The sequence below is a fragment of the Xiphophorus maculatus genome, chromosome 23 (genome assembly GCF_002775205.1).
Source record: "Xiphophorus maculatus strain JP 163 A chromosome 23, X_maculatus-5.0-male, whole genome shotgun sequence".
Taxonomy (NCBI): domain Eukaryota; kingdom Metazoa; phylum Chordata; class Actinopteri; order Cyprinodontiformes; family Poeciliidae; genus Xiphophorus; species Xiphophorus maculatus.
Window position 1 is genome coordinate 24,486,741 of NC_036465.1, and position 24,038 is coordinate 24,510,778.

The window sequence follows — 24,038 nt, forward strand, 5'->3', positions numbered from 1 at the left end:
AAATCCCAGGTTTAAAGCTCTTCAGTAAATAGCTCCATGGAGCCAAAAACATTGTACTGCAGACATGTTTCATCTTCATATCGACAGAGTCCTCTTCACAGTGACTGACAGAGCCTGACAGCTAAACACAGATTTTATTTCAGAGTTGTCAAACATTTGTTGACACGTTCGTTGTGTGTGTGTCTGTCTGGGCGTGTGTGTATAGTCTAGAATAGACCAGAGGATTTCGATTCGGATACTCGGAGCTAAAACGGGGAGGCGGCAACCTTTCGCTTGCTTTTCACCCTGTTGCTCCTTTATAACGACGAAAGCAAAGACACGACAAGAGAGGCCCTCAAAATGAAGGCGCTCAGTCGACTAATGACTTTGACAATTATTAATCAGGTGGCTGGGCTCAAAAGACGGAAACAATGCGCATGGATCGGTGTCAAAGTTCATTTCGCCGACCATTCATGCCCCTAACGAGGTCCAGAACCTGACACCGCATTGTTTTTGGTGGCAGAAAATCAAAACCATCGAGCCGGGGTACAGTACATTCTCATAAAGAGACGCGGCGCGCTGAAGCCCAGAGCCTTACGGAGAGAGACGAGAAAGCTCAATTTCTGTCGGGAAATTGAGCTTTTCCGCAGCAAATAGTAACAGGATCCAACAAGAAAAAAAGAGTATAAATAAGAGCGGGGGGGGGAGACTCAAGACCGCTGTGAAAATAAATAAAATAACATGAAATCAATGCCAGAGTAACTTGTGACAAGGAAGAAAATATGAGAACACGACGACGGTAATATGGTGCATGAAACGATGCTTAATGCAGGCAAGGAGACACACAATATGTAGCAAATACATGCATGTTTAAACACGCCTGCCGGAATATTGACGAGCGGGGTTTGTATACGGCAGAAGAAAACACCATAACAGAGGCCATTCGTAACAGATGGCCTCTGTTATGAAATATGGATGAATGCAAAAATATATATATATAAAAAAATGACATGAGTTTGCTGAGCTGGTGGCTGACCTTTTATCACATGGCCCATCTCACTTTAATAGAATTTGCTTTTATTTGACTTAAGGCTGCGGCGCAGGACAGAAAATTGTCAGCGTTACTGTTAGTTTCTTTTCTCTCTCTCTTTCTCTTTATGTAAATAAAACAGAGCTGAATAAATGATGCCGTTCAGATGCCTTCAAATATGCTGATGTGTGAATATCGCATACTCAGCGCTTTCTCTGTAGATTTGCTTTCACAGTCATATAAGAAAATACTGAATTTTCCAGGAAAAAAAAAAAAAACAGAAGAAAAAAAACCAAATGATTATTGATGATGCTCATTTCCATTCACTGGTGTTCAGGATGGTCTAACTTCTCTTAGCTGTGCTGCAGTTTTAAAAGCTAGCGGCTGCATTACAAGTTAAAAGTAATGCGTGTAAAACCATTTGACTCTGTAAACTGAAGAAAACAACTGAGTATAATGTTGAGACTAGTTGATAATCCTAAGCAAGAAACTGACATTATGAATTCGAAAAAGGCTCCAACTGGATTTGGGTCACTGTTGCAAGTCATCCTTTTCTTTACACATAGGGGGCAGTAGTGTTGATTCAAGGACATTAGTGCAGCTAAAGCTAAGAAGAGGAAGAATATTTTCCCTTAGTGAATGGAAAGTGGTCAAGTAAGCGATGTTTTATCCTTTTATATGAAGCTTTAATTATTTTATTCAACAATGACCCAACTCAGTTCTCTTTTAGTAGTCACCGAAGTGTTATTTACCTCCCAATTTTGTGATTTATTTCCTCTAACAAGCTACTACAGCAGCAAAAAGTATGTTGCTAATACTTTGGGGGCTGGGTGGGGGAAATGTTATCCTGTAAAAAGAGAATAAAAGGTTCATGGATTTGGACAGTGTTGAATTCAGGGATTTAATTATCGATGACAATTCCCCGACATATTTTTGACCATAACGACAGTAACTGCTGCTACTAATGCCTCATTTCCTCCTGCCTCTGCTTCTGACATTTGGAGGCAAGGCGCGAAAAAACCTTGGCTTAATGATTTCTGCAATCTCACCGACTTCTCTCTGGTAACAACTTATTCCCTGCATCACTGTACATTCAGTAAAAGGTGCTAAACTTCACCCTTCATTGCGGATTACACTTTTCTATCTTCCTGTCACAGCTGCCTATGCTGTACCTAAAGCTAGCTGGTGCATAAACAGGAACAATAAGTGGATATCTAATTTCTTATGTAAAGTTTTGTCCTAAACTCTGTAATAAACATGTTTTTATTGTGAATTTATCTTTTAAGGTTGTTTAAAGGTTTTTATTTCTTGCAGTGACAATTGAAGTGTTCATCCAGAATAAGAATAATAGACGTGTAAAAAAAACAACAGAAATAGAATAAAATATTCCCTGGTTGCAAATTTGAAGATTATGTTTTAAATGATATTTCCAAACATATTTTTGACCATAAATGGAGCAATTGCTTTCCACTAAGGCTCCTGCTGACATTTGCAAGTAAACTGCGACAGCGCGTCGATTTCCGCAATCTCGCCGCGTTCTCTCCAAAGTTACCCAAGCAGAGTTCTGTTTTCTGCATCGCGATTAATTTGCCCAAAATTACTCGCCTCGCCCAGCTTTTTCACATCGTCTATAGCAACAAAACACAACAAATCTCTTAAGCAGACGTCTGACATGATGTGAACCAGCCGGAGCCTTCAGCAAAATACATGACAAACAAAAAAAGAGAACGAGAAAAAAAAAAGATCATCAGCACGCCTTGATATTTCTAGTTAGCTTGGCAGCCCATTCACTGTTTCATAAATTCATAAAGCCCCAAGGGTCATAAAGCATGGCTGAAACTTTACAGGCTCATAAAGTACAATTGGAATGCTTACTTGACCAATCAGGTCCCTTGGCTGGAAGCACCCATTTTATAATAGCATTTAACTTGAATAACTTATGGCATGAGTGACTTCTAACTGGAGCGCGTTTAGTCAGTGGAAAGAGCAGAGTTGATGCTCTATGAAAGCACACGCTGACTCACCCACTGTCCTGCAACAGACAGAGACACGGCTTTTCATATATTAGCTCTTAATTGCCTGGAGTTTTTTTATTTTTATTTTATGGTCAGGACACTGACCTGAAAGATACAGAGCCTGTATCATTGTTATAACCCATCACCTCACGGCCCTGCTTGTCTCAGATGGATTAAAAGGAACTCTATGACCTTGCAGATATGTTGTTTTGTTTTTTTTACTCGCTGTATGTGTCAGGTGCCAAATGCAATATTGGAATATGCGAATATAGTATATATATTTTTTTTTTCTGAAAGAGAAAGAGTCAGAGTCCCAGAAACAAACGTGAGTCCTCCTGACTGTGTGGGAGAACAGATGATTGGCACTCCTTCTCTCCATCAGCCTGACAATGACAGGTGATGGAGGTGAAAGTGACTTTGGTTTCTGCAGCGATTCAGCCGCTCTGGAGGATAACGGCGCGCTGCCGGGCCACCGGGGCCTGTCTCATTAGCATGCGCCGCGCGCGCCTGGAGTAATAACTCGCCTGTGTTTGTAAACGCATGCGTGCGCGTGCGCCAAAAGGATTTGTCATTACCCCCCCCAAAGGACGCGGGCGAGCCCAGCGGGGACTGCGGCAGTTTGAGTCGGCAACCCCGGTTCACAGGAGCCCGAGCGAGCGGGACGGCGCGGGGGTCGAATAAGAGAGATGACATCCCTGACACCCGTTTTAATTACTCTATCTAGCTTAGATAGAGTTTGCCAAAGCCATGACAACCAGCAGAAAAAGTTCAAATCCTCCAACTCGGCAAGCCTTCTGGGGAGCTTCTTCACCGGGAAAAAAAAAAAAAAAATCCTGCATCTGGAGCTGGAGCTGACAGAGCTCAGCAGGCTTATATAACACTCCAAGAGCATAAAAGGGCTCAACCCGCCCCACACCCACCTCTTTTTCCATCTTTGCAGCGCTGCCGGTTCCCAGAGAACGCAGTCTGACATGATGGACGTATCAATGGGAGAACACAGGAACAGCAGAAGAAAGGGGCGGTTAATTCAAGTTCGATTGAGGAGTGTGATGAAACACGTATAGCCCACAGAAAGATATGATGAAACTCAAGCCCAGCAGATGAGACGAAACACTAGTGGAAACAAGCAGCACATTGATCTCCAGCAGGCCCAGGGAGCGCCCGCCGCCGATGCTGATGCTGTTGCTGATGCTGCGGCGACAACAGCAGCATCACCCGTTGCTCCTGCACTGGCAACGCTGGATTTTAAATTTTTTTCCATTTTGTTCAGCCTCGTTTTAAACTACGCGCCCGTAGACGGCCTGTTGATTAGGTCTTGATGTTTGTAAATTTGCGTGCGGTGCTTTCCCAACCTGTAATGCAGTTTAATGTGCTTAGTGGTACTGAGTGTAAGTGAGTGCTTGGCCGCTCCCCAGAGAGCGATAGCAGCTGGATCAGACTAATCTAATACAAGCCCAGTGTCTGGGGAGCCATCCATTGCTTATCAGATCTTTCATTCAATAAACCATGAGAGCCATGCCAGCTTATGCAGTCACATGTGCAGTTTTTGCCCTTTTTCTCCGGTCGATTTCTGACGGCGCCCGCGCGTGTGCTTGTGTGTGGTTGTGCAGATTCCATGGATGGCTGCTCCACGGACTGCAACGGAAACGGAGAGTGCGTGGCTGGACACTGTCACTGCTTCGCTGGGTTCTTGGGCCCCGACTGCGCCAAAGGTAAGAGGCATCGACCGGTGAAGGCGGCCAGCAGAGCTCGGACAAAAGCAAGCTCAGGTGCTTCCGCCTGTCCATTCTGTTCTTTGTTTTCCTCATTTCATGAGAGGCCCCGGTTGTTTCCAAAACATCTATTATTCAACAAGAAAGAATCAACTACATTCCAAGGGACTATTTTTTACCCAAGGATGCTCAGGGATTATGAATTATTATACCATTATTTATGTGATAAGTCGTCCGCTAGTCCACTTTGAAACCTTCTGGGTAAATAAATGCTTTGGTTGTTGTTGTTTTTTTTGGGGTTTTTTTGCCACATAAATAAAAAACAACAAGGATGGATTTGCATTACAAAAAAAAATGTGTTAAAGCCTTTACCGCAACAGGCTTCAATTGAAGGCAACCAGACTCTCCCCTTTTTGCCTGTTGAAGTAAACAACAATGGATTACTGAGAATATACACAGGCATGTAAAAGACTTTCTTTGCGAGACGAAGTCACAGTAGAGTTTAGGTCGGGGCCTAGAAAATTCAACCCGACCCGAGTCCGACTGATTAACTAATAGTACAGGCCCAAGCCTATGTTATTTTAATAAAGACTTTACTGCTTACGTGTTTAGACTGTTTAAGTATGCAGTGTAACTTCTCCTGTTTTTAGCTTTTGTCTAACGTCTTCCAGCTCTATTTTGTCGCTTTGTTGTAACCGCAGGGTGAGAAAAGCGCAAATCATCTGCGATGTGTGATTGATAGAAGCGCAGCATGGAGTGCCCTGTGCTTGATGAACTTCCACAATCTACTAGCTTTGTTTATTTCCTCAACAGGTTAAACTATCTACTCCTCTATTTAGGCTATAATCAGTAGATTAACAGGACTTTATATCCTGCATTCTCATTTGGTTTTCAGACTTGATGCCTGACCCCGGCCCGGTCATCAAGCAGATCATTCTGGCTTGACCCTGTCTAAAATTCGTGTTGGGTTCAGGTCGGACTAGAGCTAGCAATCTATACTTTCGTTCCCATGCTAACAGCTTTGGGAATTGTGAAAGACCTTTGACAAGATCGTTCACGGTATTGTAATGACCCAAACATCTCATGCTACCAGATTGCGTAACTCCTCTAAAAAGCTACCCAACAGCCTTCCCGTCGGCATAAAACCCAGCACTCGGATTAAAGAAAGAGCCGGGAAGTTCGTTCTGCTCTGTGCAAACCAATCACCCTCGGACCGTTATGCAATGGCGCTAGTTTCTACTTTTGAATCTGCTTTTAGTACCTCATTTACCATCTGCTTTTCTGCTTGGACCCTGCTGTTTCTCAAGCAGAGAGATTCAACTTTAAAAGACTCCTAAACACCCTGGGGTTCCCACAACTTTGGTGGGAAATATCTGCAAGATGCATTGCACTTACAGTAATCATCATTTCATCATCTGCCCTTTACCGCCGGCCAACCTCGGTTTGTTTCTGCCCGCTACATACCACTATCGGTCATTTGAGCCTGGGCCTCTATTTGAATGACAGCTATCATATACTGTATGTGGGATACCAGAGCTACACTGTGGTTTTCTGAGGTGTTCCTTTTTGGTTTTTGTCATTTTCTCTATACTCCTAACACCTCCTGCCTCCATTCTCTACCTTGTTGTCTCCGTCTTCCCAGCTTTTTGTTGTTTTATCTCTCCACTTTTCCCTCTCTGGGACATTCTGTCTCATGCTAAATTATCCTGGTTGTCTGTCTCGCAGCACACAAACAGGTGATATGATTATCACTTCCCATGATTTATTTACGCTCATAATTTATTCATTCCCCGACTCTCGTCTTTGCTCATTTGTTTGTGCTATAGTGTACAGTCCTCTGCTCGAAAGCCTAGACACCGGGTTTTGAGCAGGGGTCGTAAAAAGATAAAATAAAATAAAAAAAAAAAAGAAAAAAGCAAGGCCTGGATTTATTACCCAGTGGAGGCTGAGATTTAACAAAGGATCAAACAAACATATAAAACATGCTCCTGAGGATGAATGCACAGGTTATTAATTACAAATGATCCCCAGAATAAGAAAGAAAGAAAAGAACGATGGTTTGGATGCCCCTCTTTTTACATTTGAAGTCCTGAGCAGTGACTGTTGCTACTTAACAAAAATTGTGCAGTTAGTGAATTTTGCAGAAAAGAGAAAATGTTTTTTTTTTCTTCCATTGGTGGTAAATATAAAAGTAAAAAAAATATTTATATTTTGTGGCAGTTCGTTATCAGAAAAAAAACCCGCTCATCATTTAACACCAAAGTAATAACTAATATTATTGTTTATAAAACATAAACTCTTTGGAAATACTGCTTATCTGCACAGATGCAAGAAATTTACTGTTGCTAAATTTTGCAAAAGTAAAAATCTGATGTTTACTTCGTGGCACTTGGTTACCAGAAAACGAGCTCATCTCTTAGCAACAGATTAACACCAAATATTGTTATTGTTAAAAAACAACAACATAAGATTTCTTCTGCTCACTCCGCTTTGTTAGCACATTTAGCTTAGCACGACGAATGTTTGCGGAGTTTAAGTGTTGGAGAAAAAAATCAAGCAGATGAGTATTCAGTCAAATATTTTGGCTAACTTAAATATATTTGTAATAATCTGGGTACGCTTTTTCATAATCTTGAATGTGTACATACATATTTGTCAGATTTATCAACCCTTAATCGTCTCACGAGCCTTCTTAATCTGTTGCTAAGAGATGAGCGCATCTAATTGTACCGAAGTGCCCCGAAGTATAATTCAGATTTTTACTTTTATAATATATTTACCACCAATGACAAAAGTAAAATACAATAAACATTTTCACTATTTCGCAAAATTCACTAACTGAACAATTTTTGTAAAGCAGTAAGAGCGTCAGAGCCCTCCAGAGCCGGCGGACTTCATTCCAGCTGGCCGTCAATACATCGGCCACACACCCCTCCATCTTTGCTCGTAGAAAGCTCTCCTTATTCCAACCCCGTCCTCTAAAACGCCTAATGCTCTCCTCCCTAATCTCCCGCTTTCACGATTGTTTTCACGGCCTGTTCAGAAGGAGCGCGGGGGACGTCGGGGAGGATTTTCCACGATTCCTGCGTTGCCGTGGTAGCCAAGCTCAGGTGGCGCCTGAGTAAATTGAAACAGCGTGAGGGATAAAGCTCGAGTGGGTGTGTGTGTGTGTGTGTGTGTATAGGTGGAAGGAGAGGGAAAGTCAGGCTCTGCTCAAGGATTTGCTGAATCCCTGCACTATCTTGAGATAGAGAGCGTAGCCCCACTCATGCTAGGTCAACGCGGTCTCGCGGCTAACATACTGCGCGTGGATAAGTAATGGACCTTACCAAGCTCCGCCCACAACCGACCCACGTGACCGCAAGTCTCACAAACAAAGCCTCGCATCGCGTCGCGTTGTTTCTATGTAAACATGACTCGATTAGTGCATCATTTCTACCGGATTTTCACAATATATCAGCTACTACAATGGACAGAGGAACTAACAAGTTCATGTCATCATCTGGGAGGAGGTTACTGGTTTCTCAGTCACAAGCTGGTTGCAAACCTGAGGCCAGCAGGTGTCAGTCAGTTATGGTAGATCTGAAATTTGGTTTGATGACGTCAATATGAGAAGCTACAGACTGATAGGAGGAACTATTTATATTTTTATGATATTTATTTCTCGGTTATTAATCAGCGCTTCCCTGAACACAGCGATGGTTGATTGACTAGCTGTACTTGGTGCTAACGTGGCTAACACGAGTAACAGTTTAGTCCAAAGCCTTTTCTGCTAAAATAAAATCTTTAGTGTATGTCAGATACAGACACGTTGCATATTAATCTGTTTAGTTAATGTAAGACTGTGTAGCAGACAGGCTTCAAGGTGTAGAAGTTGTATCAGTTCTGCCATTATGCTATACTTAGCTAACGGGAAGCTAAGTGTGTTTGTGAGACGGCCACGCACGTGACCACGTAGAACGGGCATCAGCCAATGAAAAGCGGCCCCTCTGGTAAGGTCCATAGCAACACCCCTGCGAGTAACCCCGGTTTGCTCTGTTGCAGATTCGTGCCCAGTGTTGTGCAGCGGGAACGGGATGTACGAGAAGGGAAGGTGCGTGTGCCTGCCAGGGTGGAAGGGGGCGGAGTGTAACGTGGAGGAAGGTCAATGCATCGACCCCACCTGCTCCAACCACGGCAACTGCATCCAGGGGATTTGCATATGCAGCCCAGCCTACAAGGGCGTCAACTGTGAACAAGGTAAGACATTTTCAAGCTAATGAGGCAAACGTTTAATTCGACCCAAATTTGCATTCACCTGAGGGAGTGGCACTGCTATTTTTAATGTTCACCAGGATTTAGGAGGCTGAGAGGAATTTCACGTTGATCCATTGCGGTGACTGTCAGGTACCAGCTGGTTCCGCCGACTCTGAACAACTGTACTGTGCGTTTTAATTAGTTCAGGCCAAATTTGCCTCCCAATTTGCTGAATGTACTTGTCACACAACGTTACAAAAAAAATGGCGACTTAATATTTCAGAGTCCGCCTACTTAAATTTAAATAGAGCTTTCACAACTGGAGTGAATATGCTTTAGCAGAGTCAAAAGGTTTTATGTGAAATCCGTCAGAAGCTCAGAAGAAATTTTTAAACTCCTTCCTGACACGAAATTTGGGTAAATAAACTTGGAGAAGTTGAGTCAATTTCACACTTATTCTGAGTGAGGCCAAATGTCAACTGAGAGAAGCTAAATTCATCTATTTAGGGGTTAGAATGACAGCTGATTTCTTTAAAAATGTGCATAGCCAGAAAAAATAAAATAAAATAAATGGAAAAATGTCTTTCTCTTCTTTTTCTAGTCAAAATATTTCTCATGATTACACATTCTGATTATATTTTAGCATTCGAGTCTTCTTTGGCAGCTGTCTGTCAGCGTCCTATTACTCGTCTTAGTATTACTTGTCCATTTTTGCGACAAAAGCTTTCCAAATCTGTCAGATTGTGAGAATATCTTTTAACCACAGCCATCTTCAGGTCACCTCACGGACTTTCTATTAGATTTATTTTGAGACTAAATTCGGTTCTGGTGAAGCCATTCTGCTTTTGAGTTGTATGTAAGCCTGAACTCGCAGTGACACTGAAAAATTGGATCCGTGCTCAGCTTTCGTAAGGTTTTGGGGTCAAAACTGACTAGCAGTTGAAACTTTTCGTAGCTTCCTCCAGCCCTTCCAAGTCCTGGGTTCGATATCGCCGCTTGGGGTCTTTCTGCACCTTTCATATTTACTCATATAGGACAGCTGAACTTCTTTTGAATTTACTTTACTTGAGTGAAGGTGAAACTTAACCCATTTGTATTTCAACTAAGCATTATTTTAATGCCAACCATATTATCCGCTTCAGTCCACTGTAAGCAAACATAGACCTACATTAATACAACCAAATGCAACATAGTGTTGAAATGTAACTAAACTCAATGACATCGTCTCTGACTGACATTACACTTAAAGCTTCATAACGTCTTAAAATTACTTATCTTTTTGTGCCAAAGTATTCTTAATGCCAATCAAACGTGGCTTATTGATTAACTCATATTCGGCTTCTTTTCAACTGCAGGCCTGTGGAATCCCGAGCGCGCCCCAAATGTTTCACTACAAACACAGGCCCTCTTTGTTTCCAGCAGGATTTCTTGTTGCGCCGCATCAAAACCGGCAAACTCTTTGAATTAGTTATTACATTATATAATTTATCAGCAAATGACTCACAAGCTGTTGCCTTGACAGCGTCACAACTTGATGTAACGCGGGAGACGTGAAGAAAGGGCCTACTTTGCCAACCGGGCGAAACATGTTGAAACAATTTTTAGAAGCGGCAAATCAATTATAAATCTTTGAAAGCCGTTCTGAGAAATTAGTTTGTTTTGTGTTTTTTTTTTTTTTTCATATCAGACTGTGAGCATGTATTATTTTATTCCGTGTACCCATAGACATGTTTGGGGGGGAAAAAATTAGATTTTTAAAGCTTCCAAAACCACTGCTCGACTCCGAACGTCTCGAAGTGCTTCAGTTCAATCCATCATCGGAAAACACACCCTATTGGTCCGAGTTAACTTTCAAGAAGCTGTAGAGATTCACAGCACAGGTGGGAGAATCTGTTGATGAGGATAACTATTAGTTGTGCACTCCACAAATTTGTCCTTAATGGAAGACCTGCAGGGAGAAAGCCATTTGTTGAAAGAAAGCCTTAAGAAACTCCATTTAATGTTTGCTACAAGCCAACATTAAATGAGGCAGAGCGAAGATGTTGAAGAAAGTGCTGAAGGGTGATGTGATGGGGTTTTTTTGGTGTTTTTTTTTTTTTTTTTGTTACTGTTGCGATCTAAAATTCAGATTTTTGCGGCACCTTATTCAAAAAGTTGCAATCATATTTGTTAAAAAAAAAAAAAATCTTCAGCTTAAGACACGGTCTTCCAAAAAATTAGAAGTTGCTGCATATAACCTCCCCCAAAAAGACAGGATTTCAACTTAGTTAATATTCAAAGTGCAAATAACATTTTCAAGTGCCTCCTTGAGATATCGCCCTTAAGCCAAATAAAATCGAGTCCTGAGGAGTTGTCAAAGTGCAGAATAAGAATTGAGAACCTGGAAGTTAAGGCATGAAAATCACTGATTTCATAGAGATGTTCTCCATGAAATCTTAACACTGAATTCAGCTTTTAGAAATGCAAAGCTGACAGAGAGATACTACAAAAGATTTGCACCTGTAACAACAGTGCAACACTCTGCAATACCAGTAGGCTAAACCGATACAGTCTTGGCTTTTTAGATTGACTTTCTTTGGTTTAAAAAAAAAAAAAATTAATATATATATTCTTCTCTCCACTCAAGAATTATTGTTACTTTTTTATAAAATAAATAAAAATCTGTGTGTAACTTGACAAAATGTGAACCGCTGAAGGCCTATGAACAGTTTATAAGGCGCTGAGATTACAGACGGCTTCTATCTCTCATGAAGCAGCTCAGTAAATTACCACAAACAAACAGAACGAAGACCTTGGCTTGAATCCATCGGGCCGGCTGTCCCAACCGTCTTTCTTTCTTTTCTTTCTCTCTTTCTTTCTTTGCTGCTGCCTTCAAAGCCGTGTCCTGCACACACCGACTCAGGTGTGTGACCTTCAGCGACCGAGCCGGGTAGAGTTAAGCCGAACTCTGCTGAGCTTTGGCTCTGCGCTCAGGGCTGTAATTACACACACTAACACAGTGTAGCACAGACCACCCCGACACACACACACACCAGGCAAACCATTTCAGCCCTTATCATAGCCTCAGCTCTAAGTGTCCTATGAAGTGTAATGTTGTGGAACAGATACAGGGATTGTAGCGAGGGTGGTTAACTCCTGGATGGGATGCAAAGAACACTGCTTTCATACTCTGTGAACTGATGATTATAATGAGACGGACCCTCCCGCACCACCACCACCACCACCCATGCACCAACCCTGTCACTCGCCCTCTTCACCTCTGACTCACTCTTGCTTTTATTTTTTTAATTTATTTGCTCCTCCTCTCCCTTCTGTCTGCAGTGGACTGTGCGGACCCCCAGTGCAGCGGGCACGGCGTGTGCGTGCGTGGCGAGTGCGTGTGCTCGGCGGGTTGGGCCGGCGTGAGCTGCGATGACCCCTTGCCGGCCTGCCAGGAACAGTGTTCGGGACACGGCACCTATCTGCCGGAGTCAGACACCTGCGCCTGCCAGCCCAACTGGACGGGACCGGACTGCTACACCGGTAAGGTGGCGGCGGCGGTGGCGCAGGGCGGGAGGGGAGAAGAGGGCGGAGTTAGCCTGCATATCTATAAGTTACACAAAAAAAGAGAAAATTTTAAAATTATACTTGACAAGTTTGCTAGTTTTCTTTTAAAGGATGAGTTCTTGCGGGTAATATTCCCTTTGGACGCGAGAGACATTAGTGGAATTGAGGTACTGCTGCTACTTTTGTAAAATGTTTGTGTGTGTTGCCATTTATAAATGAGATTTCCCCACATGACTCTTTGCCTGCAACGTTCTAAAGCACACTCATGCACCAGGACTCGTTTCGCTTTGCACTGACAGCCATGCACCTCCGTACGCTCACGCCCGCGTACTTGCAGTGGGCACGCACCACCACTTGGACGCGCATTCCCCTTCAGCTGAACGAAGGGAAAAACGCAGAGCTCACTGCTGCAAACTCTGTCAGATACTCAGAGGAACAGTTGGGCTGGTTTTTAAAGGCCTGGTGCTCTTTATGCCGCTACTGTTTATGCATGTACACCATAGAGCTGAAACGATTAATCATTAACCAATAATCAGCTGGATTAGTAATCTAATAATTGTTAATTGGAGTATACATACTTAAAAAAGGCAAACTGCTGGAAAAAATGAACAAGACCAGTAATTAAGCCAAAACTGTACAAAAACATAGTGTTGCATTTAAGGTAAAAATGCAACACTTTGTCTGTAAATAGGTTTTAGCCAAAAAACTCCTCAAGTGGCAAAGTTTTAGCTTCACTCAGTTCAGATTTACTTATTTCATTATTTAAAAATTAAATGCATTTACTTGTTTATTTGCATCTTTTAACTTCTTTCTAATATTGTACAAAAGGGTGTATGTGCTTAAATAAAAAAAATTGTTGAATCAACCATTTTGCAAAACTGTGATTAGTCAATTAATCATCAGAATAATTGATTAATCGATTACTAAAATAATTGTTAGTTGAGACCATGAAGAGGTTCACTGTAGGACCTACAGAGATACACAGCTCAGGTGGGGGAATACTTATAGCGATTCACTCCAAAAATCTAGCCTTTGTGTAAACGTGATAGAGATCGTAATGGACAAAAGAGAGAATAAAATATTCTGCTACAAGCCAATATTGAGTTGTTGGGATACGTTTCTAGAGAGGGGTCAGGAAGGCTGGTGGGCGTTGGTGTGAAGACGGAGCTGGATACACGACATGCGTGGAAGAAAATCTGTTAGGGGTTGAAAAAACTTGAAACTCTACTTTCCAGCAGGACAATAACCACAAACAAAAAGTCAGAACTACAACAGGATGGCTTCGATCAAAGCACATCCATATTTTAGAATTGCCCTGTCAAAGGCCAGACTTAAATCAAATTGAAAATCTGTGGCGCAAGACTTAAGAATTCATGTTCACAATTACTCTTGAACTCATTTGCAACACCTTAAAAGGGCCCCGGCATGTAAAACGAAACAAAATAAACAATAAAATCCATTCTCGTTTGTGTCTCTTCCCAGTATCGCTACTTTTCTCTGCTCCCAGAAATGCCCGCTCGGTTACATGCACAGTAATCACGTGACGACGATACGGAAAACAGGCAGCGAGGTGAGCCATTGTGCCAAAGCTACTCAAGCCCACGCGCCGCTGTGTTTTAAAGCGTCGAACGCGGCTCGATGGAAAACGCACTGTGCAAAGTGTCCTTGTCCTTGCGGCGTTGGCGAAAAGAAAGGAAAAAAGCCATTGTGAGCCAGACTTCTCTCTCTTTCCGCCACACTTACAACGTACGGCTTGGAGGAGGAGAGGCTCCTTTACCGAAGCTCTGCAGGCAACCTGTGGCAGCGGCTTCTCAGGCCCATATTACGGTGATATAGCTCATGATAATGATATACCATGGCTGAATATTGGAGATATGAGCCTCCTCTTTCTCTACCTGCTGGCCTTTTAATCAAAAGGCTCTGGCGATTCTTATGTTCTGGTCTTGTTGAGGCGTGGCTAAGCTAATATAATTCTAATAGAGAGCCTGAAAAAAAATCTTGAATCCACTTTTTGCTCCCTCTCCATGCTATGTATATTTAAATTGAAATAACCTTTTTTTTTTCATTTTACTGCAGCTGGATAAGTAGGTTTTGTGTGCCTCCAGCACTTTGCTCTCTTTACTGATGGATGAGGCTTTTCCTCTGCAGAGAGAGTGAGAGTTGCAGAGAGGGAGAAAGGTGGTGGTGGTGAGGAGGCTGGGGGGATTTTAAGGGGATGTTGCAAAAAGAGAAGGAAGCCTGAACAGAGCGAGCCGACGGAGAGAGGGAACGGAGAAACGTGGCGAAAGAAGGGGTATTATCGCACTCTCACTAAATCTGATCGAAACGTCAGAAAGGAGTGATGGAGCTGAACTGGAGTCTCGGTGGCTTAAATATCGCAGCGCAAATACGAATCATTTGGCTTTTATTATGAGTCTATTCACTCCTCTCCTCCTTAAGGCGGCTGAACTATTAGAGGTGAGAAGATTATGTGTTGTGAGAAAGTACATTTTTAAAACTCTCTGAGGTTTTGCCTCCCGTTCCCCTGTCCCCCTCCCCCCACCGCCCAGTCTTTCTCTCACCTAAATCCGAAAGCCCACCTTCAGCTCTAAATTAGTAAACTTCTCCGTGTCCCCTGTGTCTGTTTTAACTGCTTTGTTTTTCTTCACAGTGCTCGTTTCCTCCATCTGTTCCTCTCCCTCCTCGTTCCTCTCGTCCTCTCACACTAACGCGCTTTTTCTTCTTTTTTCTTTCTTTCTTTTTTTTTTTATCCTCCCCTCTTCCTCTCCCTCCACATACATCTCCGCCCACCTGTTCTCCAGAGCTGTGCCCGGTGCCATGTGGCAGCCACGGCGTTTGCTCCGAGGGCCAGTGCCAGTGCGAGGAGGGCTGGATCGGCGCCGCGTGCGACCAGAGAGCGTGCCACCCGCGCTGCGAGGAGCACGGCCAGTGCCACGACGGGACCTGCATCTGCCAGCCGGGCTGGGAGGGGGAGCACTGCAACATCGGTGAGCGGCGCTTGTCGTGTGGGTTGTCGTCTTGACGTTTCGATTGGTGGCGTTTAACACGGCCACCAATCAAAACGTGTCAGACAACTTGGAAGCTAATTGTTTATTTATTTTTTACATAATCTCCCATGTTTCCCTCCACAGTCACTCACGATCTGGATGTCGTTGTGAAAGGTAATTTCGCTTTATCGAAGGCTTTAATTATTTTTGTTTGTTTGTTTTAGAACCCGTGTCAAACTCAAGTCACATTTAATGTCATACATTATCACAAATATAAAAATTCCTTACAAATATTTCTAGCTTAGCATCACAAAATATACGATTTTGATTACAAAAAACCCCACAAAAACAATCACAAAATCCCGGTGGGACAGCTACTTATTAATATTTTAACAGTAAAACGGATTTTATCAATACATTCTGGCACAAGAACATTCAGATTTTTGATATGGCCCAAAATGGAGTTTGACAGCCCTGGTTTAGAACATAAAAGTGCATCTAAATAGCTTTGGATATCTTTAAAGTATATATTATTTCCTATTATATCCATTCAGAAACTGCAAATACACTATTTGTTAGATTCAGGACAAACATAGTGATATATTTGCTTACGAGTAATTAAAGTGTTACATAACACCAACATTAAAAGGGAGTCATGTGAAAAAACGTTCATCTCCTCAAAGAGTTTTTGCTTTCTTTGTCAAACTTTAACCATTTTATAATTAGACAAAGAGACATAAAGCATTTTTTTAAGTAAGAACTTTCATAATTAAGGGGGGAAACGCTTTCCAAACCAACTTGACGCATATCTAAAAATTAAACTGTCCCCTAAATCCTCCCTTGGGGGCAACAACTGAAACGAGTTGCATTTTTAATAGCTGGTGTTGTATTTTACATCACCATGGAGACATTATGGTGCCACTCGTCTTTGCTAAACTGTATTAAGTTGGTCAAATTGAAAGGTTTTCAAACATGAACAACATGCTTACGGTCCTTCCACATCATCGTAGTTGGATTTAGTTCTGTACTTTGACTAGGCCACTTGAAGAAACTTTCAGAGGTGGATTTGTGTGTGTCGGATTGTTGCTCTGCTGCATAACCAAGCTGTGGCTTTGGTAATTTCGATGGGGTGAGAAAGGTTCATTACTGTTCAGTGTTTTGGTCCCAAAGCCTAAAGTATGACCGATAAACATCAGTGGGTTTGTTTCTCGCCATCTTACATAATGTTCTGCTTTCCGAGGCCATTTAGCCCACGTAATGTTCTCAGAAAGGTTCTGTTGATGTAGCGTCTCAGTTCTTCAGGTCAGGCAGTAATCAGTGTGACGAGCGAAACTGAACAAAAATGTGTCTAATCACTGTAAATTCATGATTAAACAAGTAAGACAATTAGTGCTCCACAGAGGATACAGGTTGGTTTGGATAGTTTTTTTCCCCTTAAGAAATTAAATTATCTTCTGAAAACTGTTCAGCTAATAAACACTTCTTACTTACAAGTTTTTATGTAACTTATGGAACTGAATTCCTGAAATCGATTACCTTCGGAAACATATTATAATTGACTTAGAAACATGTTCACCTACTAATGCAAAAAAACCACAATGTCTGTGCATGCGGGGGCGTGTGTGTGTGTGTGTGTGTGTGTGTGTGTGGGACCTGTCTTTTTAGATGGCTGCCCGGGGTTATGCAGTGGTCACGGACGCTGTACCCTGGAGCAGAGTGGCTGGCGCTGCATTTGCCAGGCTGGATGGAGTGGGCCAGGATGCAGCGTTGTCATGGAAACTGACTGCAGTGATGGAACTGACAATGACGGAGGTGACATTTTACATCATCTATCATATTATATCGCTCCTCTTCTTTTTTTTTTTTCCTTCCCACTGCTATTACCTCTTCCATCCCCGTCTCATCGGCAGATTGTCCGTTCCGTTCCAATCATCCTCATCGCCATTCTTCTCCACTAAAAAAGGTCCTCCTCATCGTTCCTCCCCTCCGTCTCTCTGTGTTATCCCGGTCCCGCTGTGAGTCCCGCTGCCCGTTATTACGGCGCGTTGAATATGTATTTGTGCTCGCGCGCTCAAATCACAGCTAAATACTTGGCCGCCTGCCAGGATAAAAAGACACTTTTTCAAGTCTAAATACAGAAACCCACGTAGAAGATTTGATTTTTAAAAAAATTGTTTTAAAGAAACCTCCAAACTAAAAAAAAAAAAAAAAAAAATGGTGAGAGTCTACTCAGTCATGTACTGCAGCTGTTTATTCACTCCTCAAAAAGAAAGGAAGAAAAAAAGCATGAAAATAACATTTCAGACACAGATGTGCTCATTACAGTTACTTCCTCGCCATTTCGGTCCCATCGGCAGCTCGTCTCCAACACACACCCAGGTTCCCATGCAGCGTAATATCACACCGCTTTCAACTTTGCCCCGTTCGCTTTGAAACTCCATCAAATATCCATTATGCACACACGGTTGTTAAGGTGCTGCTATAATCCATCACTACAAACAAGGTAGGGTTGCCTTTGTTTTGGATGGAAAGCTCGCTCTCGTGTTTTTTTTTTTCGTTTTGTTTTGTTTTTTCTCCTGTTTTGTTCCAGATTTGTGCAGAGAGAGGTGTTTGAATCCGCAGCAGCAGGAAGCCTCAAACACACTTTTCTGTTGGCGCAGGGTTTCTGATAGCTACCAAAGTAACTGCTTTTTTCCCCTTTTTTTTCTTGCACGTTGTTTACCAAAGCCGCACGTCTGACTCAGCCAACACTTCAAAGTGTCATGGTTGATGGCTGCTCGAAACGTGAGTCACGGCTTCTCATTCCGGATTACAACCGTGGCGCCCCGGACTGTAAACCGGGAGGCCGGCGACAGGAGGAAACGATCCGTGGCATTATCTTGGATTGCGTTTTTATTATTATAGCCAATAAAGCCGTAAATGCTTTATTGGGAAATATTTAAGGTGTGCCACTGTCACCCTGATTATTAAATAGCATAAAATTGCTGCGTGAGCCTTAGCGGACTACCTCCAATCGTCGCGTTGGTCGCATGGAGCTCTTCGGTTTAGTTCTGATTGTGCTAAAAGAACGACTACCTGACAAAACGTTAAAAGAATTACTCAGACAACTCTTTCTCTGCCTCTGACTCTGTGTGCAGCCTTTCAAATGCTATATTTCCTACCACTCAATTCAGTCCTCTCCCTTAATTGGCAGATACACTGTTGGCTCTCATAGGCCTCTCTCTCTCACAGCTGTCTTCTTTTTCCTTTCTTCTTCTTCTTCTTCTTCTTCTTCTTCTTTTTTTTTGGTCTCTCAAGACAGACAGAGATGGAAAGATGCTATCTTTGGCAATCAGACGGAGAGAAAGTTTGAGGAGAGAGTCTGATTTATGTTACCTGAACGGCAGCAATAGAAGAAGTAATGTGTTATTTTTGCTAATAATACTAATACTTAAAAAAGAATAGCTTCTTTTGCATATTTCACTCGAGTTGCGCAAGAAAACCACATCTGCCTCTTAAAGCTGCGATCTCTCATATTTCTTTTAATGATAATATTTCAAATTCAATTAATAGTCTTCTTTCAAGTTCAAACAGCATCTCTTATGGAAATTACCCATTGTGGCGCGCTACCTTTTGTAGGACGAGGTTATAATAGAATATTGTTGCCCTTTAGCTCCCGGCTCCGCGGTCAGATGCATTTAAATGTCAGCGCTGTTTCCTGCCTTTTTAGAGCTGCGTTCAAAATAGGGAAACACGAATGCCGGCCCAGCTCCCATTACCTGTCGCCTCGGTTTGTGTTTGTGGCCCCCATTGTTTACGCTAGACTTTTATGGATCACACTCAAGCGACGCTGGGGGTTGGGAGGGGAAATCGGAGCATATTTATAGGGTTATATGGTGTAATTGCCAGCTGATGACCCATAATGATTTTTATTGTAGTAATGAAGATGCACAGGTAGTTCATTATCATAGATTTCATGAGCTCCAGCAGGAACACTTGAGTGTTTGTCATGTAGGTAATGTTGACTCGGACTGCATGGTTTCATGTCATCTTAAAAAAGAAAAAAAGTCTTATAATGTTTGCACTTCTTGAAAAGCTTTCACAAATCATATTATTATTATTTTTGGGACACTTTTTCCACGTTTATTTTTCTGTCTTATTTTCAGCTGAAGGTTCATTTTGTTTGACATGCTACTTAACTCCGACCTGTGAGTCATTCAAGCAGGAAAAGGCTTCCAAAAACTTTGCAAAATAAGAAAACATTTAAATACTTGTTTCCTTTCATACATGCTTCCAGACTCTGTTCTCGTCAGAGTCCTCGATTTCAATTCAGCTAAAAAACATACTTGATGGCTCCTAGAGAAAAACTGGACATGGTAGCAGCTGTGTCTCTAAATGTGTCTCTCTTATAGTGGTCTGTGCTGCAGCCGATCTGTAAAGGCGTTTTACTGAAAACACTGTTGAGTTTCTGTGTTTGAAGAGGATTCCTAGGGTTGTCTGTTATGCTCCTCATTCAAAGCGTCGTTCTTTGGTCGATGAGCTCAAGAGTCTCCAGAACGGTCCCCAGACCAAAACACTACACTAAGCTGGATGTGAATCGAGCTTTTTGTCCGCTCTCCTTAGTTTTTTAACACCTCCATGCACAATATCCAGGAATGAAACCTGGAGAGTCATTTTGATGAGTGAAAAAGCTTGATCGCTATAAAAATATAAAGAACGTTGCAGTCTATTTCAGTTCAATATTTAAGTTTAGCTGCAATTTCTTTTGTTGTCTTCTTGAGGAGCATTCAGTAATCCAAAAATATGAAAGGGGTTCCCATTTCCTTTGGCCATTTTTCTGAATTGCAAAGAAAGACAATAACTCAGAGCATAATTAGTGGCAGCATTGCGTAAAATCACCATTTTATCTTTGCATTGTGTTTTTAATGTTTTTCCCTCATCAAAAACGTTCGAGAAAACCTTTAACCGCTCTTGGCAACCATTCGGTTGAGCAAAATGAGTATTGTAATTGAGCGTCGCCTTCGAGGAGGAAGCTCTTTCTCGCAGCTGCAGTTTTCAAACTTCTGCCTCATAGACCACTCCTCCCCCGTGACTCTCCCACTCAGGTCCTACAGACTAGCCAGCAGCAATTAGCAAACACCTGTTGGAATGGCACATTTGCCTCAGTAACGCTGGTAAAACCGTTGTTAAAGGCTTAAAGGAGAAATGTTGTGATGAGGTGCTGAAAACAGAGTGTCGGAAAGAACAGGAGCTTCTCAAAGAGACAGAGGCCCAATTTCAAATTATGAAGTCAAACTTATTTTAAGTTATGTTTAATATATATGGGATTTTTATAACTGAAGGTGACATAGTTACCCCACTGTGCTACAAAATGTGTGTGGAAAACACATAATGCCTTTCCCTTTAAAACTGTGACGAACAGAATCAGAAAAGCAAGAGAGCATGTTATTCAAGTAAGTCAGGTATGTGTTGATATAAAAAAAGCAACAAAATATTCTAATTGTGAAAGACAAAGTTAATAAAAATAGAATGCTTTTTTTGCACTTCATGAGCAGGATGCCAATTATTACAGAGGGTGCTGTATTTAAGCCAGTCACTTAAATCTGCCAAAGTCCTTAAAATCATCAATTAACTGTGCATGATAAAGACGCTCCCATCTCGCCTTCATTGAAGTGAAACATGTAACGTCTCTAACATCCTCTGCTCTCCAGACGGACTGATCGACTGTGTGGACCCGGACTGCTGCGAGCAGCTGAGCTGCGGCTCCGACCCGCTGTGCCACGGCTCGGCCGACCCGCTCGCCCTGCTGCAGCAGAGCCCGCTGCCCTCCAGCGCGCCCACCAGCACGCACACGCACAGCTTCTACCGCCGCATACGCTTCCTCCTCGGCAAGGCGGCCACACACACTCTCCCGGGAGACGTGCCCTTTGATACCAGGTATGCAACTTGTTTACTCGTCGCATGCGCGGCTTTGTGCGTGCCGGCGCATTCTTCTACGGGGTTTGCTTCTGCACGTCTCTGTCCTTGAATTGTCTCGGTGGGCATTAAGCTGAAAGGAGTGAATTGCAGCTTATGGAGCATTTGTGTTAATAAATTACGACGTCCACTTTGCCGTTATTTGTTTAATGAACGTGCGTGTGTGTTTGCATGTGAATGAGGTCTTTCATGTGTTGGCACGCCCTTGCATACATCTCAGTGATGCTGTGTGTGACCGGGGAGACTAGGCCAGAGCAACGCTCCGTCCGCCGGTGTTAGCGTCAGACTACAACTACTGAGTTTGTGTTTGTTACGTATTAATGCTTTATCTGTCATTCAGTTACGCCAGTCACAGAGGTGTCACCATGAATTTAACGGTGAAAAATGCGCCTCTCCTTTGCATTATGATGGTCCGCGAAGTTTCGGATGAAAAACAAGCGATGATGGGTTTCTGAAAAATGGACAAAAGCGCAGCGCTTCCCCAACTCTGTTTTTTCTTGTGGAATAAGCAAATAAATTAATTATGTGGTAGTTTTTCTAGTGTTTTTTTTTTTCAGTGGAGAAATCAATGGCAGCTTTCAGGATGGGAGTAACAAACGGGCCGATCCAGTCACCCGCATAAACCTCACCATCCTTCATCTAGCCTCTGTTTCTGGTGTAATAGATATTCCTTCATTAAAGGGCTGTGTGTGGGTGTGAATGCAGAGAGACTCTTTCCAGTTCAGGTCCTGATCATATCTATGTGCAGCTTTTCAATCCCTTCCACCTTCTGTTTCTTATCCATGTACTTAAATCATGATGTTTGATTTTCTAACAGTCAGAAAAAGGCTTATATGTAGATCAATTAAATTTTACTTTATCATCCAACTAATTTGCTTTATACCTCTTTTTCACTGAGTGTGAATGAGTTCGCTCCTGTGAACTGACCTCTTATTGACCTATTTTTATGTATTTTAACGCATGTAATATGTAATCATCTATCATTTGGGAGATTATGGTTAGATCATTGGGAGTTACTTTAAATAGACATCACCGTGAGCTCAACAGGAACAAAATGACCAGTAAACATTTGAATCACATGCATCCAATTCAAGAGTAGAAATTACAATTTGCACCTGTCACTTTAAAACATTCCAAGCAATTCCCTATTTCAAAAATCTTTCATGCAGGGAACCTTTGGTATTCACGAGTGTTGGTCTACAATCGCCGCAAAATTCTGCACATACTTGAGGCCCTCTCTAAAATAAAGACTTGTAAATGCCTAGTTTAATAATTTAACCACCAAATGTACCTTTATGTGCATTATTATTCACAGTGAATACCGCCTTAGCACTACCAAAAGAGAGAATATCCCTAACTTAATCATCATGGAGGCACTGCCATGATTGGCTGCTTTCAAGCAAAAATAATTTTGACTCGACACATTTTGAATTGCGTTTTTCCACTCCTTATTTCAAACAGAGCCGTAAAGCTTTAGAGGATCCCTTGGGTCCTCTTGAGAAAGTTTGGTGGTTTCTGAAAACCACCGCTTCTTCAGAAATGCCACATCACTGATGTGTGGTTCTGTTAGAAAGGCCAGCTATTGTCCTGTCCGGCACATTGGAGGACATCCGCAATAGCTACAGGGACGCCACCAAGGCGTTTCCTTTAAGGGACAGTTAAGTGTGTTCTATTGTAAATGATGGGAATCAAAGACTTAAGAGATGAGGAGAACTTTGTTTACTCTATAGACTTAATGTTTATTATTATAAAGAACAGAAAAAGGATCTGAAAACAAGACAAGCTAGCTAGATAAACCTGCAGTTGTGTTGTTTTAGCGACACAGCTAGGTGTAGATAGTTTTTCAGTTTAGGCTTACTAATAAATACGTTCTAGAAAAAATTTGTTAAAAACTCACATCCCTGAGTTTACAACAGTTGAATGAAACCCTAACATTTAATATCATAGAAATACTTTATTCATCCCAGCAGGGAAATTATTTCGCAGTTACAGCAAGAATGTTTTTATACACAGATTAACACACACACGACAGGAGCTGCGTCTGCAGGCAGCCAGCTAAGCCGGCGCCATTTTGAAGGAGGACATGCGGCAAAGGTCGTCGGGACCGGGAGTCGAACCCGCGACGTCCGCGGGTCTAAGGCCTCCAAATGTGGGGCGTGCTAACCCCCTGCGCCACCACAGCACGTTTATTACTATCATGCTAGTAATAACAGTAGTGTCTTCCTTTGAGTTGCCCAATACATCTAATGAGATATAAACCTGTTGCTTGCTTCATTGACAACGACAAAACATAGATGTATGAAATGTTCTGGATCCTAAGGTCTCAGATTTCAGGTTTCATTTGGTTTTCAAACTTTCGCCACAAGCTGGCATGACAGTCACTTCACTCAGGAACTGCTATGTGGATGAAATTTACCCGCCACTTCATAAACTGACCCCCATGTCCACAGTAATGAGTGCTTCTGTCAAACCTCGATTGTCTTCGTTTGACCATTGCACATGCTGCTAAAGACACACCGTAAATTTATGTCCAATAGCTGAAAAACTGCTTAGCAAAAACAAAAACAGCCTCTTCTTC

At 42.3% G+C, this 24,038-nt stretch overlaps 1 protein-coding gene across 1 annotated transcript in view; it reads left to right on the forward strand.

Moving 5' to 3' along the window:
* The window catches only part of LOC102224860 (teneurin-1-like), a 282,296-nt gene that overhangs the window by 157,852 nt on the left and 100,406 nt on the right, over window positions 1-24,038 (forward strand). Inside the window, exons 9-15 of the mRNA XM_023328889.1 lie at window positions 4,635-4,736; window positions 8,781-8,975; window positions 12,294-12,494; window positions 15,320-15,505; window positions 15,650-15,679; window positions 17,171-17,317; window positions 21,196-21,421. Of these exons, the coding sequence (XP_023184657.1) occupies window positions 4,635-4,736; window positions 8,781-8,975; window positions 12,294-12,494; window positions 15,320-15,505; window positions 15,650-15,679; window positions 17,171-17,317; window positions 21,196-21,421 (1,087 nt within the window). The remainder of the gene's footprint in view (window positions 1-4,634; window positions 4,737-8,780; window positions 8,976-12,293; window positions 12,495-15,319; window positions 15,506-15,649; window positions 15,680-17,170; window positions 17,318-21,195; window positions 21,422-24,038) is intronic.